This window comes from Genypterus blacodes, unplaced genomic scaffold, assembly GCF_046128005.1.
Source record: "Genypterus blacodes isolate CSIRO-AG114 ecotype Tasmania unplaced genomic scaffold, CSIRO-AGI_Gbla_v1 ptg000058l_1, whole genome shotgun sequence".
In the NCBI taxonomy this organism is placed as follows: Eukaryota; Metazoa; Chordata; class Actinopteri; order Ophidiiformes; family Ophidiidae; genus Genypterus; species Genypterus blacodes.
In genome coordinates this window covers 1,375,596-1,395,014 of record NW_027466870.1, presented here as the reverse complement: position 1 = coordinate 1,395,014, position 19,419 = coordinate 1,375,596, and the positions used below count along the sequence as shown (strand labels likewise).

Here is a 19,419-nt window from a genome sequence, read left to right as displayed (position 1 = left end):
GAAACTGAACTAATATAATTCTCATATCTTAATTAAAGACCAAACAAAGCATCACGCTATTACATGATACTGCATTATAATATAATCAATCGCTTTCTCCCGTGAAACTACTGTATTCCTCTGCCACATATAAGGAACTTCAGGAAAAACTGGCATGGATCAGCAGTGGGAGTGTAAAGTTGTCAGTTATACACTTATTTCCATTTTCCCACAAGCCTTGCTCGGAATCAGATTTGCTTTTTGAACGGGATATGAATGATTAAGACCTTCACGGATACGCGTATTTCGTTAATTACCAATGTTTACGCTCAATTATGTACACGCCGTAGACAAAGCATTAACTCGACAACGTACGGTCGCTTGCAAAACCTAAAGTGGAGTAATTTGCTCGGACGGGACTTGAACGGACCATGCGACCCCATCCACTTGCCACCCCATGCTTTACTTCGGTGTTGAATTTAAACTGTGTTTTGAACCCAAGTTCTCCAAACCTCGATACTATCAAACCGAAACGTAATGTATATTAAAATCCGTCGCCACTTGGTATTATTATCGGACGCCGGGGCCTATTTAAGAAAGCAGACCTGCCTCTGAGTATTTTGAAAAAGTTGCACTGTTACTTTAAAAAAACACTGGTCCCGCCCATGTTGTGTTTTCTGCCTTGGCCGCCGGCGTTTCTCGCAATGTGATTGGCTGGAGCCTTCCGTCGACCAAAACCGTCTCCGCGTTTCATTGGCGGAAGACTGGCCGTCGTCTCTGACTCTCGCGGTACTGCTGCACGAAGATGGCGGCCGAACTGGTGGAAGCGATGGCAAGTAGAGCTTGGCTGGCTTTGGTTTGATGGGATATGGGTGCGGGAGAGCTCTATTAAAGCTCGTCTCAGTAGAGAAGACACTGGGTCTTCGCTTTGGTGTAGTTAGGACTTTGTACTCTCACTAATATACTGTGTTCCGTTCATGACGAAACGAACTAGCCTCATATGCTAACGTTAGCTAGCTTGTGTTAAACAGACAAGTGCGTTGCTTTGGCGAGCATCACGCTGGCTCCAGTGGAAGAGACAGACCACAATGAATGATGAGACCATAAGAACACTCGGGGCTTTGCTGCTCCGTGTCCCCCCGGGTAGTGGATGTTTTGAGGTTGGCTCGGCGGCTCGCAATATTGTCTCGCTAGCTCACTTTGTTCACGGATCTGTGCACCTGTCAAAATGACTAGTTACCTGGAATGAGTAATGGCAACCCGGGCTTTAGCGGGGCTAGCCTGCCGATTAGCACAGGCTGTACTGCTCATAATCAAGGGGGCTTGAAGAAAACTGACTAATGTGACTGTTAATAGTACAATGCGGTCATCAGAAGCCCAGTGGGCAGCCGCACTATCGTGCCAGTTGAGAGCCAAATGAGCTGTTGTTGCTGCTGCTGTTTCCTTATTGTGAGACAAAGCTAAGCATGTTATTCGGCTGATGTTTTCCCTGCAACAATAACAATCGGCGCTGGATCCTGTGGATCCTGCCGATTGGCCCATCCGGCCCGCTTTGCATATTGTCCTGGGATGATTTAACGTACTCACTCATTCGATGCAGTAGTTTCACTTTAAATGAGATTCGTTGTGTTATTTACTTTCTAAAATGGTTAAATTGAAACTTCATGTGGGCGTCGTGCTCCAGCTCATTCAACTGTTATGGTCGTCGCGTAGGTAATATATTTGGTTGTTGTTTCTGCAAAACAGGTTTAGCCGAGTTCCAGCACACACTCCTACACTGGGGAGCAGATTTAACTGTCAACTTGGTGGTTTTTCTCCCTTGGGCCCCATTTCAATGGGCTGTCCATCAGATGAATGTACTTTATTTGCGTTTGTTTTACTTTTAGGTTGTATTATAGTGTCATACACTAAACAAATTAGGTGTACATTTAAGAAAAGGAATGTATTTCTCGTCTAAACATTCAGATTTAGCTGCAAGTGCAGATTTCCAGGTTGTGTCCAGGTTTTCTACCATTCTTTGTATTTTTTAATCAAATTTGTGTAAAATCACATTTCATTGATAATATAAAGGATCTCAAATTGTTCACATTACTGATAATGCTTTGGGATTCTGTCTTCATTGTGTTGTTAAATTGTACCTGTTATGTTCAGAAAAAGATCTCTTATCCACAAATGAAAAAGGTATTCCAAGTGGCGCAGTGCTTTTTGGATGTTGTCACATCAGGGCTGGGATGGAGTACTCAGAACATTCATCATCACAGGAAGAAATATAAAAGGACAGCTCATTTATCCTGTGTTGTAATTGTTTGTTTTGTCTTCTCCTCACTTTAGAACATGGTCAAAAGTTTCCGGGTCTCAGACCTGCAGACGCTGCTGGCCTCGATGGGTCGCAGCAAAAGTGGGCTGAAGCAGGACCTGGTGGGCCGAGCGCTGAGGCTAGTGCAGACTGAATACAGCCCGGAGCTGCTGAAGAACGTCCGGCAGCTGTACGAGTCGCGCTTCCCCAAAACATCTGGCTGGCTGGCGGCTCGGCGTCCCGAGGGCGTCCAGGTCGGGTACTCTTCCCTCAGTTCCTCCCCAAATCCCACCTCTCAGGGCCCAGACTACCTCAACGGCATATCCAAACCCACCACTACCCCTGCTGCAGAGGTCAAGCTGGTGCCGCTGCCCTTTTACCAAACCTTGGAGACACTCTTGGCACCAACAGAGCTCAGTGAGTCGTGTGTTTATACATTCGGAATTGTAATGTGTTGTGGAGAAATTGTACAGCTTATATAGGAAATGCCCGGCTTTGACTTGATGGATTTCATTTTATTTTTTTACAGTTGCCCAAAACAATGAGAAACTGCAGGACAGTCAATGCATATTTGAGTTAACACCGGGTCAAGCAGAGCAGGTCAGGAACGCAAGGTAGGAAATGTCGTCTTCTCACACACACACACACACACACCATCTCACACACACACACACACCATCTCACACCATCTCAGTGTAATTAATTCTGCCTAACCTCACGAAGGAACTCTGGACTCTGGCTCACTCCATGTTGTAATGCTTTACTTCCTCAGTGAGCTTCGTCCAGGAATCAAATCGATCCAAGTGGTTCTCAGGTAACTTCATCATCCAACTTTCTCTTTCATAGATACAATTATGTTGCTTGAGGGGTGTTGGTTCCACCACGGCATGTGCAGATATGTAGAATTTCTCCCTGAGGCGCACACACACCTTTTGGCTTATTTTTACTAAGCGGCAAGAAAGAAGATTAGTTTTTCCCTCAAAGACCCAAACAGTATTTGCATTGCTGCCTCACCTCTCTTTTAAACTAAGCAGTCTGCTGCTAAAGCATTTAATGAAACTTGGCAGATTCAGATGATCACTATGTGTCACTTAACTTATTATGTCTGTGCTGTGACTTTAAAACATGAGCTGTATACATGATTAATAACACAGAATGAATTTGGGTTCTACCTCTCTCTGTATACATGTACGAGTAGAGTTTGCCCGTTGAGGCAGTTATTGTGGAGGTGACTTTGTTCCACTAGAGTTGTTAACATGCCTGAATAAAGTCCTTTGCATGATGTACTGACTTCTTTCCAGACAGGAGAGGCATATTCTCATGACGGTATCTTCCTTGTCATTCTCTGCAGAATCTGTTACACAGACTCCATTGGCGTTCAGGAGGACCAGTATCCCCCCAATATCGCTGTCAAAGTCAACCAGTCCTATTGTCACGTACCGGTGAGTCCATTTTCTCCCCAGAGACTCCAGTCACAGCAAACGTTTCCGTGTCATTTTTGAGACTTAACATGACGAAAGCATAAACGTGTCGTTAAGCCTGGGAATGTCTCCAACTAGCAGCGTCTGTGTGGCGCTCACATATGGTACATTGATGGGATGAGGGAGGCTACAAGTAATCTTACAAGACGACTCGCTCGGCTGCCAAACAACGCTGCCTTCATGGCCGTCGTGAAAACAATACTGACAATCTCATGGCGTCTTGCATTAAAACGGTTGCTGTTGGCAGCCAGGCTCTCAGAAGAAAAACAGTTTTCAAATCTCTCATTGGCTAAATACATGAAAAGTGCTGCAGTCGTGTTTGGATGATTGGATTTTAAAGGGAAACCCAAGTCCTTTCCATTCGTTCCATTTTCACTTTGTTGCAAGAAAGTACTTCGCTCCACTGTTTTTCAAGAACTACAACTATTTGACTAGAGCGCTGTGTTTGTGAGCTCATTTGTGTCTCTGTGTGTGTTCTTACAGGGCTATTACCCCTCTAACAAGCCCGGCGTGGAGCCCCGGCGTCCTTGTCGTCCTGTAAACATCACACCCTGGTTGCATCTCTCCAGCATCACCAATAGAGTCACCGTCACATGGGGGAACTTTGGCAAGGTCAGCGTCTCATGCCGAGCATCATTAGGTCACCGTGGAAACGCTTTGAGTGGATGAAATGTTGTGTAAACCCATTAGATTGGAGAACAAAAGAGCTTGAACATCCTGTTGCTCTGCGTTGTTTCCCACTCACAGTCATTGTATCTGGAGAGTCTGTTTAACCAGAGGATCTTTCAAAAACACATTATGGTGATGTTCCTACTGGTTGAGGCTTAATGAAGGCAGCTGTAAACCACATATACAGTGTAACAGACACTTAGAATGTGTCCCATCTGTCCCTGTTCATCTATAAAGCCCCACAGAGGGCGATTGATTATTTGACCACAACAAGTCCAGTTTAATGCCTAGATGGGTTCATATTTAGAATCGCACAACACGGCAGAGGTACAAGAAACAAACAAAACATTTTACAGGAAGGCAAAAATGTGTTTTAGTGATGCCGGGAGGGAATAGTAAGAAGATGGATGTAAAGTTGTACCACCTTAAATGCCACCTTAAATGTGTCCAACGTAAGCTTAGAGTGGCGACTGTAAGGACCATGTATCCACTGTTCCTATGGTTACACGGGTACTCACAGCCTTTCATTCCATGACCTTTCAGCGGTACTCTGTGGCCGTGTATTTAGTGAGGGTCTTCACCGCTGCTGACCTCTTCAGCCAACTGAAACTCTGCTCTGTGGAGAGCGCCGAACGCTGTCGTGAACGCAGTAAGTGTCGCTCCGAAATCTGACCCGCCGTCTTTCAAACATCTCCCATCTGTAATTCCTACTTGATGAAGATGTTATCTCATAAGTTGTATCCGTTTGTAGTCCAAGACAAACTACGCTTTGACCCAGAGAGTGAAATCGCCACCACAGGCCTCCGGGTGTCTCTCATTTGTCCAGTGAGTATTTCTTCACAGCACCGCCGTAGATGTTTAATTATCGTTTAGTTATGTTTAAACATCGTCTGTATTATCAGTTATTCTGCACTGTCCCTGAACTTGCTCTGTCCTCCTCCTCCTCCCCTCCAGCTGGTGAAGATGCGGCTCGGCGTGCCGTGTAGAGTTTTAACCTGCGCCCATCTTCAGTGTTTCGACGCGGTCTTCTTCCTGCAGATGAACGAGAAGAAGCCCACGTGGACTTGTCCAGTATGTGACAAGCCGGCTCCCTTTGAGCTGCTCACAATCGACGGGTAAGGAGAGAGAGAGAGAGAGAGACACACACACACACACACACACACACACACACACACACACACACACACACGTCACATATGCTGGGAGCCTTTTGAGTACCTTCTGTTATTGTGTATTTTATTTTTTTTTTTTTTAAAACCTCAATTTGCCGGGGATGAGAGGATGATTATCCTCCGTTTTGTTGATCTGCATCTGCTGTCGTGCTTTGTGCCAACATTCATCTGTGAGCTCTTTCACTGCGATTTTTAACAACGCTATAATTTAGTAACCAACAGAAAAGCAAATTAACTGTTGGCTACAGACGAGCCTGACGTCAATTCAATCAATGTCTGTACACTTAGTTTACCTCCAGTTCTAAGCAGCTCTCACAGGCGCAGCCTCGCTCTGACAGAGACTGACTGAAAGGCATTGTTCCTGAATATAATTCCTGAAATTAAGCTTGAATGAAAGTACCTAATTTATCTCTCCAGCTTCTCTGTGGGAGTTAATGGCTTTATTACGGATTGCTGCCAAAACGCTTCGTGTGGCGTTTGAGGGAGTGTATTTATTGCTTACCTTTTTATAAAGTAACCAACACAAACTGGCTGTCAGCAGTTCTTTATCATTTTTTAGTCATAGAGCACAACACATGGACTGTCTGTTGCTATTTAACCTCTTGTACTCCACCCGTCTCTTAAGGAAATGACACACACCCACGCGACAACGTTAACCCCTGAGCCGCAGTGACAGATGTGTGGAGATAGGCGGGGACAGTTTGCTTATGGACACACGGAGCTCAGTGGCCTGGTCTCTGGTTTGAGTCTTTACATGAGCAGAATCTTAACGGTCCCTTTTATATTACAGGCTGCTATCAGAGATCCTGAAACAGACGAGCGAGGACATCGAGGAGATCGAGTACTTAACCGACGGCTCCTGGCGACCCATCAGAGACGAGAAGGAGCGAGACAGAGAGCGAGAGCGCAGCAACACGCCCGAGTGCCCCGTCGTTGACATATGTAAGTGGGAAACCTCCGATCTTAATGTGTGGACGTTTCCATTTTAAGTTTTGTCTTCTTGTGCGTCAGGTTTTGCCAGACTGAAATGTTTTGTGATGATTTGTCATAACGACGTTTGTGTCCACAGGCATTCCTGAGGCAAATGGCCATTCACCAGCCCACAGCAGCGTCAGCCTGTCAGGAAAGTCTGGGACTGGTTCCGTGGGGGCGGCGGGAGGCGCGGGGGGAGGAGCCGGCGGCGCGGCACCGGGAGGCGGCGCGGTGGTAGATCTGACACTTGACTCGTCCTCTGAGGAGGAGGGGGGAGGGGCCGGAGGAGACAGCGAGGACACTGAGGACAGCGCTGACAGTCCCGCGCCCAAGAGGGGCAGATACAACTATGACAAGGACCTCGTCACCGCCTATTGACTGGCCGGACAGCCCGGGCCCGGTCCCTCGTAGACTGACACACACACACAAACACACACACACACACGCACGCAGAGGCGGGGGGGGGGAGGGGGGGGGGGGGGGCGAATGAACGTGAGGAGAGGAATAGAGAAATCCACTAAAGGCAACAACAACAACAACTCCCTTATGCCCCAAACATCAGAGCCTTTAAGCAACTCTGACATAACAACAACCACCAACACCACCATCGCCCCTCAAACAGGCTCTGGCTCATGAATCTGGAGTCTGGCGTGATCCGGATTCCTCTGTTTGTACCGCAACACCACTGGAAACGGCTCTCCTGTACCGTCCTGCCTCCCCATCCTGTCCAGACTGTTCCCCCTCTGCACCCCGCCCATTGTCCCCATTGTCCCCCTTGTCCGCCTGCCCGCCTGCCCTCCCCCCTTGCCCCCCTCCCCCTCTTTGACTTTGTATTTGACTTGAAATGACCGGCTCTTTTTTGCCACGGGGGCGTTCGATGTTGGAATCTCTGGTTTGTGACAATTCGGGTAAAAATGGAGGCACCGCCTTTTCGTTTAGTTTTTTTTTGTCGGTAAGGGGGCCGAGAACGCAAGTGGAGAAAGGAAAACTGAGCATGAACTATCCGGGGAGGACGAGCTCGAGCTCGAGATTTCCGGGAGCGTGATGCAAAGTTGACACCCCCCCCCTTCTCTCTCTCTCTCTCTCTCTCTCCTCTTGCCCCCTCTGTTAACGTCGTCGTCGTCGTCGTTTTGTTTTTTTCTTTGTTCGGAGATTTGAAAGCTTGAAACTTTTCAGGAATTTGTCATTTTTGATTATTACCAAGCGGCAGAACACAAACACTCGCTGTCTGTCCTCTGTGCGATGCTTTCCATTTTTATTTTGTCCTTTAGATAAAGAGAACCTACCTCAGTCATTAAAAACTTGCCAGACTGATCAGAGCATAGCTTGGACACAGGAAAGGAGAAGAAGAAGAAGAATTGATGAGTCTTTCTGACGCCAATTTTACACTGGAGATGTTTTTTTTCCCTGCATTTGAATTTTTTTTTTTTATGTTGTGTTGGGATGTTTCATGCAGCTCTCTTCTTCTCTGCGGTGGCAAATCCCGAGTGAGAAGGCGAGCTAGCCTGCATACAAACCGAGTTTTTAACTCTTGGCTACGCAGACGCTCGCGGGGCTGAAAAATGTGGCTCGGCTGCAGCAGGATCTCACGAGATCGACAGCACGGAGGCAAAAACGTCATTTTACCAAGACGGAGGAAACTACGAGATTTTCTGTGCCTTTTTTCGTTCAGCGCAAAAAAAAAAAAACGGGAAGAAGATATTCGGGCGCCGGCTGCTGAGCTGGCCAGCAGGGGGCGCCCCCGTGCTCTTGAGAGAAGCTCTGTTTTGCTGAGGTTTATGATTTTTTGCCTAGATTTTGCTTTGTAGTCGAGACGGAATGGACAGAAAAGCTGAAAAGAATCCACGGTAACGGGCAGCGCTGGGTTAGGATTCAGAAGTGCTGACATCCTCGTGGTTTCCTTCTCTAAAACTATAGTATTTATTTAATTGCTTCACATTCTCTTAACAGTGATTTGTCGTAAGTGTACATAATATTTGGGGCGAGTGTGATGACGCTACACGGACGGGGAGCTGCAGGCCGCTTGTGATGCCGTGGTTTGGGTGTTGAGATGTCATTGGTCCAGGCCCAAAGGCACTGCTGTCTTGTTTCTTATTTTTTTTCCTCCGTCGCAATCGGGACAAGCGGAGCTGCTTCAACCAGCGAGCCCTCAGCCTTCTCCCAGTGCAGGACAAATGTGGTGTTTTGCTGGATTAGCACTGGAGTTTAACCCGCTACATGCCATGGGGTTAGAGCTAATATCCCTCTGCACCTGAACTGTTAGTATGTGATGCTTTTACTCTGGTAAGGACGCTTGGGTGGGATGTGCAGGACTTCGGTTGGGAAGGGAAGTCATCGAGGAGACGAGCGAGACAAACGTGTCGCTCGGTTTGCCGAAGCTGTTTGCACTTTCATCCGATACTGTAACCCACATTTCTGGTTTTAAAGCGGTCGATCGTCTCGTTTCGAGTACTAATCAAGGTCTCCTCAACCATCTCACACGCAGAGGAAAATGTGAAAGCAGAAAGAGGCAGCCGTGCTCCACTGTGAGACACACCAGGGGGACACGTCCTGCTTACGATCCCCACATCCTATCATCTCTCTTTGTTAACAGTTTCACCCGAATCTGTTTTATTCGTTCCTCAAATGCACAGAGGAACGACGTGGACACCGCCGTCGTCCTCTGATCCAGTTGGCGATCAAAAGCAGGCTTAGTCAAATCTGGTCTTCCATTTGTGTCGTTCCTAGACACTTTGTCATAGCATACAAAATCAGTATACTGTTGGAAAGTTCTTTGGGTAATCAGCACATAATTGATGGCATCAGTCTATCAACATATTTTCTATGTAAGCTGCTTTGAAGCTAAATAATGTAAAGAACTCTAATATCCATCTTGAACTAGGCGGTAACTTGTTTCAATTACATTGTTCAGTTAGGTATAGCAGGTGATTTTTGAATGGATGTCCCCATGTGTTTGTTTGCCGCGCGGGTAAAGAGGAAGATGAGGTGCAGGTTGCTTCTGTGGAACTGAGCCAGATGTGTTTGCAGGCGGTTGCTGGAGAGAGCTGAGGGTCTGAGGTCGTTTTGTAGTGGCATCTCTTCTTCTTATAATGCATAAGGTAGCATGGGCAGAGGCTTACAATCCACGATGTAAATGTTTTGTTGTGTTTTTTATATGTTCATATTAAAAGACAATAAAATTTAAATAATATTTTATTAAGCCTTGAATCGCCTCCAGTCGTTCCTGCGGGCAAACGGACAATAAGAGCGGTGATGCTGATGTCACTGAGGACTGAGAGGACTGGATAAGGTGAAGCTTATGTCCTGTACCAAATGCTCTCATCACAAGGACACATTTGATGCCTGTTGAGGGGAAAACTGTAAAATTTAAAATGATCGTATTCTAACAGCTGTTATTGACGTGTGGAATTAATTAAAATCAGTTCATAAAAACCAGTCTGCCATTGTTTTATTTTGGAAGTAGCAAATGTTACCTAGGAACACAATCTATTCAACACACACACACACACACACACACACACACACACACACACACACACACACACACACACACACACACACACACACACACACACACACACACACACACACACACACACACACACACACACACCTCTGTAGCCCATGGGAACAAACCATATGTGCTTCAATTATTCTATATGTGCCACAAATATTTGTTTTATAATATTTTATTTTGGGATGCTCTAATAGGCCCATAAACTAGGTAAACTATAATGGGTTTTCCTTACTCAAAACTTGTCTCGCTGAATATCAGTTCTGCTTTCAGCCTTCAGGAGTCTCAACTACTACAACTCAATACATAAGAAATATAAGATTATACAGAATGCTTAATTGTGATCATTCATTTTGTAAATATGCAGTTCCGTCTCTTCACCACTGGATGACAGTAATGTACTTTGCTGAGTGTTTGCCAACCACCATTAAAAACGTAAGAAAGCGGGAAGAAGTGGAGTAAGATGCCCTTTAAACGTGTTCCCACCTCATTACAGGGACAACAACAATGTTATTGTGACAAAGTCTAGATCTGGCCGATTCCTCCTGAGATTTTCTGCAAACCGGAGTCTCGCGTTATTTGTGCGGGCTCTCCCTGTGGGTGTCACAGGTCTGATGCTGCCGCAGCTGCTGCTTCCTGTATCGAGGCACCAGCAGTCCGAGCCAAAGCCCTTTTTCGTCCGTAGCCCCGCACACACACCCCGGCTCAGGCGCGGAGGAGCGACACCCAGCCCCGGACGCGGAAGGAAGCCAGCCAGCCACAGCCGACGCGCTCTCCCGGTGTAGTGGCCAGTGAAGCGTCGGGGGCCCTGTTTATTTGGCGGCAAGCGCGCGGCAAGATTCTTCTTCTTCTTCTCTCTCTCTCCTAAGAGCTGGTGCTAGCTATTAGCAGCTAAGTGGCTAATGGCCAGTAGCAGCAGGTAGATAGCCCGAGAAGAGACAAGAGGCAAAAACAGCAGGGTTATGACTGCAAATGGCGTAGTGACACCGCAAAACGACGCGACTATAACGAACACACCGGTATGATATGATATACCCCAATAGTTGACTGACAGGTACCCGAAAGTAAACTAACTTCGCTAACGTTAGCCAAGTTACCAGCCACCTAGAGCGAATCCTGTTGCTTTTCAAGCTTTTGAGTTCGAAAGAGGCGAAGGTTTGAGTCGTAGCTGCCCGCGTTATTGTGTTTATTTTGTGGGTAAAGTTGTTACGATAGACCAATGCCTCTCAAGAGAAGACCCGGCCCCCTCACCATTACGCCCATCGGTGAGGGACAGGCCACCTCGACCACCATCGATGCTGCATCCGAGTGAGTAGCGGTGGACATGTTTGTTTCCTCGCATTGTTTACAGTGTGTGTCTGTTCTGTCAAACTTCAATCCTCTTTGCTGCGTGTGTCCCCCTCCCCTTCCCATCTCAGAGCGAACCTTGAGGCCTTACAGAAGAAGCTGGGCGAGCTGGACCTGGATGAGCAGCAGAGGAAGCGTCTTGAAGCCTTCCTCACCCAGAAAGCCCAGGTCGGGGAGTTGAAGGATGAAGACTTTGACCCCATCTGTGAGCTTGGTGCCGGAAACGGCGGAGTGGTCAACAAGGTCCGCCACAAGCCGTCGGGTCTGGTGATGGCTCGGAAGGTAAACGGCAAACGCTCAACGTTTTCACTCAGTGTAGCGATGTACAGGAAGCTGAGTCAAAGAAATTCCAGTAGTTTCAGATGTTATCGCTGCATCTTCACCTCTCGCCCACACGCTGGTACTTGTACCCGCATCTGTGTGGAGCCCAGGAGACCACATAGTGACACAACAGCCACCACTTTGCTTCATCAAGTTTAAAGATCATCACAAATGTCACTGCGTCTGTCCCTGTACATCATCAGCAATGTGTTCTCATTTCATAACTTGCTTGTGCTATTTGAGTTGCTATAAAAACAACCATCAAACGGAATACTTAGCCAATATTGAAAGAGAATAAAGCAGGCTATAGATGTTGTTGCAGCTCCAGCGTCTTTACTTTGAAATGAACGTTAAACATGCAAAAAAAAACCTCTGTAAATGTCGATATATCTTCACTTGTTCAGTATCAGAGGGAAGACATTAAGATTCCAAGTAACACCTCCATGATGTGTTACCTGGAATGATGTCGCCGCATATGTTTTGTCTGCTTTTGTCGCGAAAGAGTTCTAACAGCTCTCCTTTTTTCTGGAATCAGCTGATCCACCTGGAAATCAAACCAGCCATCAGGAATCAGATCATTCGAGAGCTGCAGGTGCTGCATGAGTGCAACTCGCCCTACATCGTGGGCTTCTACGGTGCCTTTTACAGCGACGGGGAGATCAGCATCTGCATGGAGCACATGGTGAGACTCTGACACACACAGACCCATCAGAGAGTTCATATGAAATCACTCAAATCAAGTATTTTTCTTAGCACGTTTCAATGGATTTTTAGAGCTGTGTGTCAACTTCTAAACGTGTTCTGTTCCTCCAGGATGGTGGATCCTTGGACCAGGTTCTGAAGGAGGCTAGGAGAATCCCGGAAGAAATTCTGGGCAAAGTCAGCATCGCTGTACGTACTTACAGGGTTCACTTCTTTGTCAAATCAAAGGATGCGCTTCCTTTTGATGTTTTCATCCAGAGGTAAAACCTTTCAGACTGTATTAGCTTTTTTTGTTATTTATGACAAAACTTCAGGCAAAATTACAAGTTGCGCACATTTTGTCATTTTCAAAAACGGTTGCTTTTTGGATCAGACAGACGTATAAAGAATGTAAATGCTTGTAATTATACACAGTTTTAGGTCCTGTATTCACCACTCTGCCATTATGGGCGTGTGTCTCCTTTGTTGCTGCTCTAACATGTCCTGTTCTGTCCAGTCATGAATGAGTCACACACACAAAAAAAACGGGACCTTAGACTGAACATGTAATCTTGCATCAAGGGCGAATAACCGAGTATCTGAATGCTTTTATTTTGTCGAAGTATTTTGCTGTTAGAAAGCCAAGGCCGACTTCTGCAGCGCATCTCCAGCCCTCAGTCATAAAGATTTGAAATGGACGTCTACATTAGTGAAGCTTATTTCTTATTCATGTGTGGCGTCTCTACGTTGGTGCGGTGGCGCTCAGTGCTCTTCTTCTCTTTTGCAGGTGCTGAGGGGTTTAGCCTACCTGCGCGAGAAGCACCAGATCATGCACAGAGGTAACTGCCCCAGAATTCATTTAGAAGCCGCAGATCCCTAAAACAATTGTCCAAACGCTGCGGTAAAGAGACACGCCGAGCCTGTACATTAATAATTTGAACATTGATCGATGTGGAGAAAAGCCTATGAGCACTACAGCAGAGGTTGTTGGTGGAGTGACAGTAAAATGTCACAGGCAAACACATGCACGTATCTAACTAAGCATGTGGAGGGGACTGAGGACGCTTTTCCATGTGTTCTGTTCTTGGGATCCATAAGGGCCCAGTTTATGGACTACTAGGGACCTGGTGAGCGACAAATATGTTAATAATGCTCCAATATATAAAAGAAAAACAATCTTAGTGACCTAGTTCAGTCACAATTTGCGTGAAAATCAAGAACTTTGTATGTTGAAGAATTTTGGCTCAAGATTTTTTAAGTTTATTTCAGGCGGGACACGATGACCTAATGACTAATAAGCAGAAGGACGTCAGTTTGATTACAGGTTCGAAATGATGTCAAAGGGTCTCGGTCTGTCGTTGTGATTAGTTTCGTTCTCAGACGTCGAAACTTTCAAATGAGTCACACAGTATAACCGATCACCAGTGAGGCTCCACTGCAGGTTGTATGTCTCAAGTATGAAGACGAGACAGACGCTTCCTGGGCCACAAGTGCAGAGAGAACCAGCAGAATCTGAAACATATTTCTGCCGTCCTGGTTTTTGGAAACCGCACGACGTATAGAAACGGCTAAATGATTACGACGAGACGCCCCCCTCCCCGCATGTCAGGGACGGCGTCCTCCGCCAGCATTAATGCGTCGTAGCTGCTTTCCCAGAGGTCGTTTTGTTGTGGCGAACGTAATGATTTCCATTCCCCGTCGCTTTCCACCGCCGGAGAATCAGATCATTCTGTTGTACAGTCTGAACATCGTATTAAAGACGAGACGGGATTCATCCCTGAAATGTTTTACAAACATGTCCTCGTTGCTCTGAAACATGCCCCCACACACACACACACACACACACACACACACACACACACACACACACACACACACACACACACACACACACACACACGCGCATGAAAAGCTTTCAGGTGCGTTTGAAGAGTTAACTGCCATTATTCTTGCTGCTCATTGGTCAGAAATATCAAATCAAAACACAATTTAACCACGCAGGGATAAATAAACGCGAGGAATCTGATTTCAAAACCAAGCGTGCGCACCTCGCCCTCGCTGTGGTCGGAGGATCTCACAGCGCCGGCCTCTTCAAACCGACGTCGGCGCAATCGCTTTGTTCCGCAACAGCGTGTGTGTGTTCAGACCTGCCCGGGTCGAAGCGTAAAGTGGGACAAATAAAGCCAAACTTAGTCCGATTCAAACCGGAGTAAACCGACTGTGGTGTGGGAACGCCCCCCAAAACATGCTCCGTTGAACCAATCCCGGTCTGTTCCGGCCCCCGTCTGGCCTCAGATATGTGGCGTGAAGCAGAAAAGGTCGAGTCCAAACCTGAAACGCCTCATTATCTTTGCAGTCGGGAGTTAAAGGCGACGGCCCGGGTGAGTGTGTAGTTACCAAAAGTGGCCCGGTGAAGACGGTGATTAGCTTGTTGTACGTCGAGGCGCCGCAGCGCTACAGGGTCGGTGGTGCTGGAGGACAGAGTTGTGTGTGTGCGCGTATGTATATGTGTGCATGTGTGTGAGCCCAGGCGGTAATTACAGCCTCTCACATGTGATTATACAGCAGCCGCGCCCTGCCGACCCCTCCCTCTCTCTCCCTCTCCCCCCTCCATCGTTCTCCCGCTCTTTCATGCCACCTTTCCCTCCATCCGAGTGGCTCCTTGTATGTCCTTGGGTGGTGGTGGGTGGGGTGGGGGGAACGAGGGGAGGGCAGGGGACCGTGCAGATTGCAGGGCACCGTCTTTACCCCGTTATTTCGGAGGATGTTTTTCGGCATTGAGCGGGAATGTGGAAGACCTGGGCTGTTGTTTGGAAACAGGGGGGATCTTCCCTCCCTCAGACTGCAGTCGCGGTCGAAGTTGTAGTTGCGACAAACCTCACGCAGTTCCAAACTGTTGCGATTAGTTGTAGGAAGCAGTGGATCCAGTACGTCAGTGTGTGATGTGGAGGATCTTGATGTTCATTAGATCCTTTTATCTGTAATTCCGAGGGGAAAACATCTGTGTGAACAGCGATGTCCGAAACATGCAACCGTTCCTTTATATGATCGTCCAATGAGAGGCCACGGTGTGTTTGTGTTCGCTGTAGCAGGAACTGCTCTCACCATCAGACAACCCTGTTACACTAAACTACACTGAAAAGTAGACTTCTGAAAAGGGGGGGGTGGGGGGACGCATGGACATTTTGTTTACGCGTCCTTGTCCTCTCTGCCTTGTAGATGTCAAGCCCTCCAACATCCTGGTCAACTCTCGCGGGGAGATCAAGCTGTGCGACTTCGGCGTGAGCGGCCAGCTCATCGATTCCATGGCCAACTCCTTTGTTGGAACGCGTTCCTACATGTCGGTGAGTCAGCGCTGCACTCCGGCGCCCCCACCCCCTTTTCCTCTGGCCCCATCCCCACTTTCCTTCTCCTCTTTTCTCACATCGCTCGCTCCCTCTCTCTCTTTCTCTCTCGCTGGCCCCTCCCTCTCCCTCCTCTTCCTCTGGCCCTCCCTCACTCCCCTGCCAAGAATCAAGGGCCGTGCCCAGGAAAGGGCTCTTTGGCAAGGAGGTAGTAGTCTCTCTCTCCCTCCCTCCCCCTCTCTCTCTCTCTCTCTCTCTCCCTCTATCCCTCTCCCTCTCTCTCTCTCCCCCTCCCTCTCAGACACCTGGAGGGTACAGTGTAATGCTGAGGGGTTGCTTGTCCGTGCCAAACTGTTCTCATTCCCTCCCACCAAAGCATCAGTGGTGTGTGGACGCTGACCCCCTTCATCATAATTCCCACCACACACACACACCCCCACACACACACACACACACACCTGTCCTTGCTCACCCTTCCAGGAATAAAACTGTCGAGAGCCACTCTTCACTTCTCGCCCGACCCTCCCATCCTCTGTCCTCTTGCCCTCGCCGCACCCCTCATATTCTTGCCACAAACCCCCTCCCTCCCTCCCCATACTCTCTCTCTCGCTCTCTCTCTCACACACACACACACACACACCCCTTGCCATTATCCTCTCCTTCCTATTGCCTTCCCCGCCCATCCCTCTGCCCATCCCTCTCTCCTGCCTGGCACCTTGGCTCCGGCTGCCCTCTCCTGACGTAGGTTGCGTGTCTCTCGACAGCCGGAGAGACTGCAGGGCACTCACTACTCGGTGCAGTCGGACGTGTGGAGCATGGGTCTGTCCCTGGTAGAGCTGGCCATCGGCCGCTACCCCATCCCCCCGCCAGAAGCCAAGGAGCTGGAGGCCATCTTCGGACGGGCTGTGATGGACGGGGCGGAGGGCGAGCCGCACGCCAACATGCAGAGGCCCAGACCACCGGGCCGGCCCGTGAGCGGTAGGGAGAGCCGGCAGGCGTAAACAAACTTACAGCCGTTTACATGGAAGATAAACAGATCATATCGTCTTGTCCCTCACATACGTGTGCTGGAGTGTTTTTCCTCATAGTTTCTGTCGGGTTTACGATTCTCAGAAAAAGGTTACAGTGCACCTGGAGAGAAGATTTCCTCTGAATGAAAGGAAGGATAAATGTTTTATGTTCTTCCTCCGCAGGACACGGGATGGACAGCAGACCTGCTATGGCCATCTTTGAACTCTTGGACTACATTGTGAATGAGGTCTGAACACACTCACACACACAGACACACACACCCTTTTCCCTTACACATATTCCTGAGCTGTTTGTCTGACCTGTGACCGTTGCCTCCTCTTCCTCCTCCTCAGCCTCCCCCTAAGCTGCCACACGGCGTCTTCACCGCTGATTTCCAAGACTTTGTGACAAAATGGTGAGTCGAGAGAGGAAAGAATCGACTGTGCGACAGCGATTTGCAGCTGAGATGTCGATAATAACGTGACACCAGTGTAACAGTTGGCACCGACTGAAATAGATCAGTCAGTGTGGAACCTTCAGCAGCCACGCGTTCTCACTCCTTTGTAACTTCTTTTCTCACCCTTTGTGTTGCAGTCTGATCAAAAACCCAGCCGAGAGGGCGGATCTGAAGATGCTGATGGTAGTTGAACTTTAACCTTTCAAGCACACGCCCGCGATCTCTGGCTTCGTACGCCTAACCCGCCCTCTTCCTGTTTCCCCCTCCAGAGTCACACGTTCATCAAGCGATCGGAGGTGGAGGAAGTGGACTTCGCCGGCTGGTTGTGCAAAACCATGTGCCTCAACCAGCCCAGCACCCCGACCCGTGGTACCGACTGAACACCCCACCTACACCCCCACACCCCCCACCACCACCCGCTGCCCCCCCAGACGCACTCCCCTGGGTCTTCGCTCGCATACATACACATACTGTACGTACACGACAAGCCGTCAGACACATGGGCACCTTCTTCATCTCGCTCTTGGGTAAACGGTTCTTGCCCCCCTTTAGCCCCCTCCCTCCCTCCCTCCCTCCTCCCTCCCTCCCTCCCTCCCGTCGGTTGTTTCCACACCAGCAGCAGCAGGGCCCGCTGAGTCATTGTACTGCTAAGACCACAAGCTTCACCATTGCCAGTGTGAGAGTAGCCACAGCTCACACTGCCGTACGAGGCGCTTGAAGGGCTGCGGGCCGCGTACCGTCGAAAATCCGCATCGATATTGCAGCACTTCTTTTGTATTGTCCAATTGTTCTGTATTAATCTCTCCCGCGGCAACCGTTTCCACAGCTGATGTGGCCTGTATTTGCACCCGTACAGAAGGTTTGTAGAGCGAAGAAACCCCAACGTACTCTACTCGCTTCTGTCGTCGGAGGTATGCGGTTATTTTGATGGAGTGGAGACAAAACTCTCGATCTTAAGTGTTCCCTGTGCAGGCTTAGCAGTTACTTTGCGTCGTGTTATTTAAATGTATGAGTCGGTTATTCATGCAGGACAAATGGTGGGAGATGAGTCATTTTCACTTGTTGGTAAAGCAGAGATCACTCACTCTTCAAATCGCTTTACAAACCGTGTCACCAACCAAAGAGGACGCTCACCACTATTAACGTTTTTCAACGCCTGATCCGTTTTTGTTTTGTATGCACACTCATGAACAGTATATCTGCCTACTTCAAATGTTGATGTATTTTTTTATTGAATGGTTAAAACACTGATTTTGCGGGCATTGTTTTTCCTCTCCACGTCTTTTAAAATTCACACCCCCACACAGTCTGAGGCGGCGCTCTCTGTAGAGGACAGAGCGTCTTTATTGACACAGAGGAACCCATAATCGACACGTATTCATGGGAGAATATAGCATGGATTATTATCTTTATATACTTTATGTGTATTTGATTTCCCCAAGATCATAACAGAGTTGATTTGCTGGTGTTTCTTTATCAAATGCCTGAGTCTACAATGTCTATATGGAAATTCACGTCGACTTGCTTTAATTTCTTTATTGTCGGTCTGAAAAAAGTGTATTTGGTCGTTTCCACTCTTCTGCTCTGCTTTGTGTGTGTATGGCACATGTGCTCCAGGCTTCCTCTTCACACACACACACACACACCCAGCCTCGGGCCTTTTTTGAGTTTTGCGCTTTTGTTGTTTTGCAAAAGACTTGGGTTTAAAATACCATCAAAGCCGTCTTGTCTGTGTAACAAATTGTGATGAAAATTGTAAACCAAGTCAAGTGGAAGTTCACGCGTTCATTTCAAGCAGGCTGGAGGCTTTCAGTGGACTTTGGGAGCCCGGGCCCGGCCGGTCGGTGTTGGTGAGGTGGTGTTACTCGCTCGCCTCTTGCAGTCTTGCTACAGCTCCTGTATTCTCTCCGCTTCTGGCTGTGATCGTTCTGGTCCCCAAACAGCTGCGTTCATGCAGAGCCAAGTGGACGCACTGTGTGTCACCTGTATGTGTACAAAGCGATATACAAAAAGTACTGGAGTACTATTTTGCAGTCTTAATATACAAATTTTTTGATTTATGTAAATGACAAGGGAGAAGAGTCATTTTATTCTAATATAAAATGTGTTGGATATGGTTATAATGTATAAAAAAGAATAAAAACTTATTTGTGGATGTATCTTGAAGTTGTTATA

General features: G+C 47.8%; 2 protein-coding genes across 2 annotated transcripts; both read left to right on the top strand.

The window, feature by feature from the left end:
- The first annotated feature begins 751 nt into the window (after positions 1–751).
- Positions 752–9,240, top strand: pias4a (protein inhibitor of activated STAT, 4a). The gene is made up of 11 exons (XM_076153241.1): positions 752–811; positions 2,311–2,692; positions 2,805–2,889; positions 3,048–3,089; positions 3,627–3,717; positions 4,240–4,368; positions 4,969–5,074; positions 5,177–5,250; positions 5,380–5,540; positions 6,388–6,539; positions 6,667–9,240. Exons 1-11 carry the CDS (start codon positions 785–787, stop codon positions 6,945–6,947), a joined length of 1,530 nt encoding a protein of 509 aa, XP_076009356.1. The 5' UTR covers positions 752–784; the 3' UTR covers positions 6,948–9,240.
- A 1,421-nt stretch (positions 9,241–10,661) lies between these two features.
- On the top strand, positions 10,662–19,403 carry map2k2a (mitogen-activated protein kinase kinase 2a). Its single transcript, XM_076153176.1, has 11 exons — positions 10,662–11,391; positions 11,502–11,712; positions 12,287–12,433; positions 12,565–12,642; positions 13,220–13,271; positions 15,652–15,776; positions 16,541–16,754; positions 16,970–17,034; positions 17,141–17,202; positions 17,382–17,427; positions 17,514–19,403. The coding sequence occupies exons 1-11, from the start codon at positions 11,303–11,305 to the stop codon at positions 17,622–17,624; spliced, it is 1,200 nt and encodes a 399-aa protein (XP_076009291.1). The 5' UTR covers positions 10,662–11,302; the 3' UTR covers positions 17,625–19,403.
- Positions 19,404–19,419: the final 16 nt, after the last annotated feature.

What these genes read in the sequence shown, in the direction of transcription:
- pias4a (XM_076153241.1), top strand. Translation starts at nt 785, where the DNA reads ATGGCGGCCGAACTGGTGGAAGCGATG. An exon ending in CTTGGCACCAACAGAGCTCA is followed by an intron (nt 2,693 to 2,804) that starts GTGAGTCGTGTG and finishes ATTTTTTTACAG; the next exon opens with TTGCCCAAAACAATGAGAAA. An exon ending in CATGGGGGAACTTTGGCAAG is followed by an intron (nt 4,369 to 4,968) that starts GTCAGCGTCTCA and finishes ATGACCTTTCAG; the next exon opens with CGGTACTCTGTGGCCGTGTA.
- map2k2a (XM_076153176.1), top strand. Translation starts at nt 11,303, where the DNA reads ATGCCTCTCAAGAGAAGACCCGGCCCCCTCACCATTACGCCCATCGGT. An exon ending in ACCGGGCCGGCCCGTGAGCG is followed by an intron (nt 16,755 to 16,969) that starts GTAGGGAGAGCC and finishes CTTCCTCCGCAG; the next exon opens with GACACGGGATGGACAGCAGA. An exon ending in TGGACTACATTGTGAATGAG is followed by an intron (nt 17,035 to 17,140) that starts GTCTGAACACAC and finishes CCTCCTCCTCAG; the next exon opens with CCTCCCCCTAAGCTGCCACA.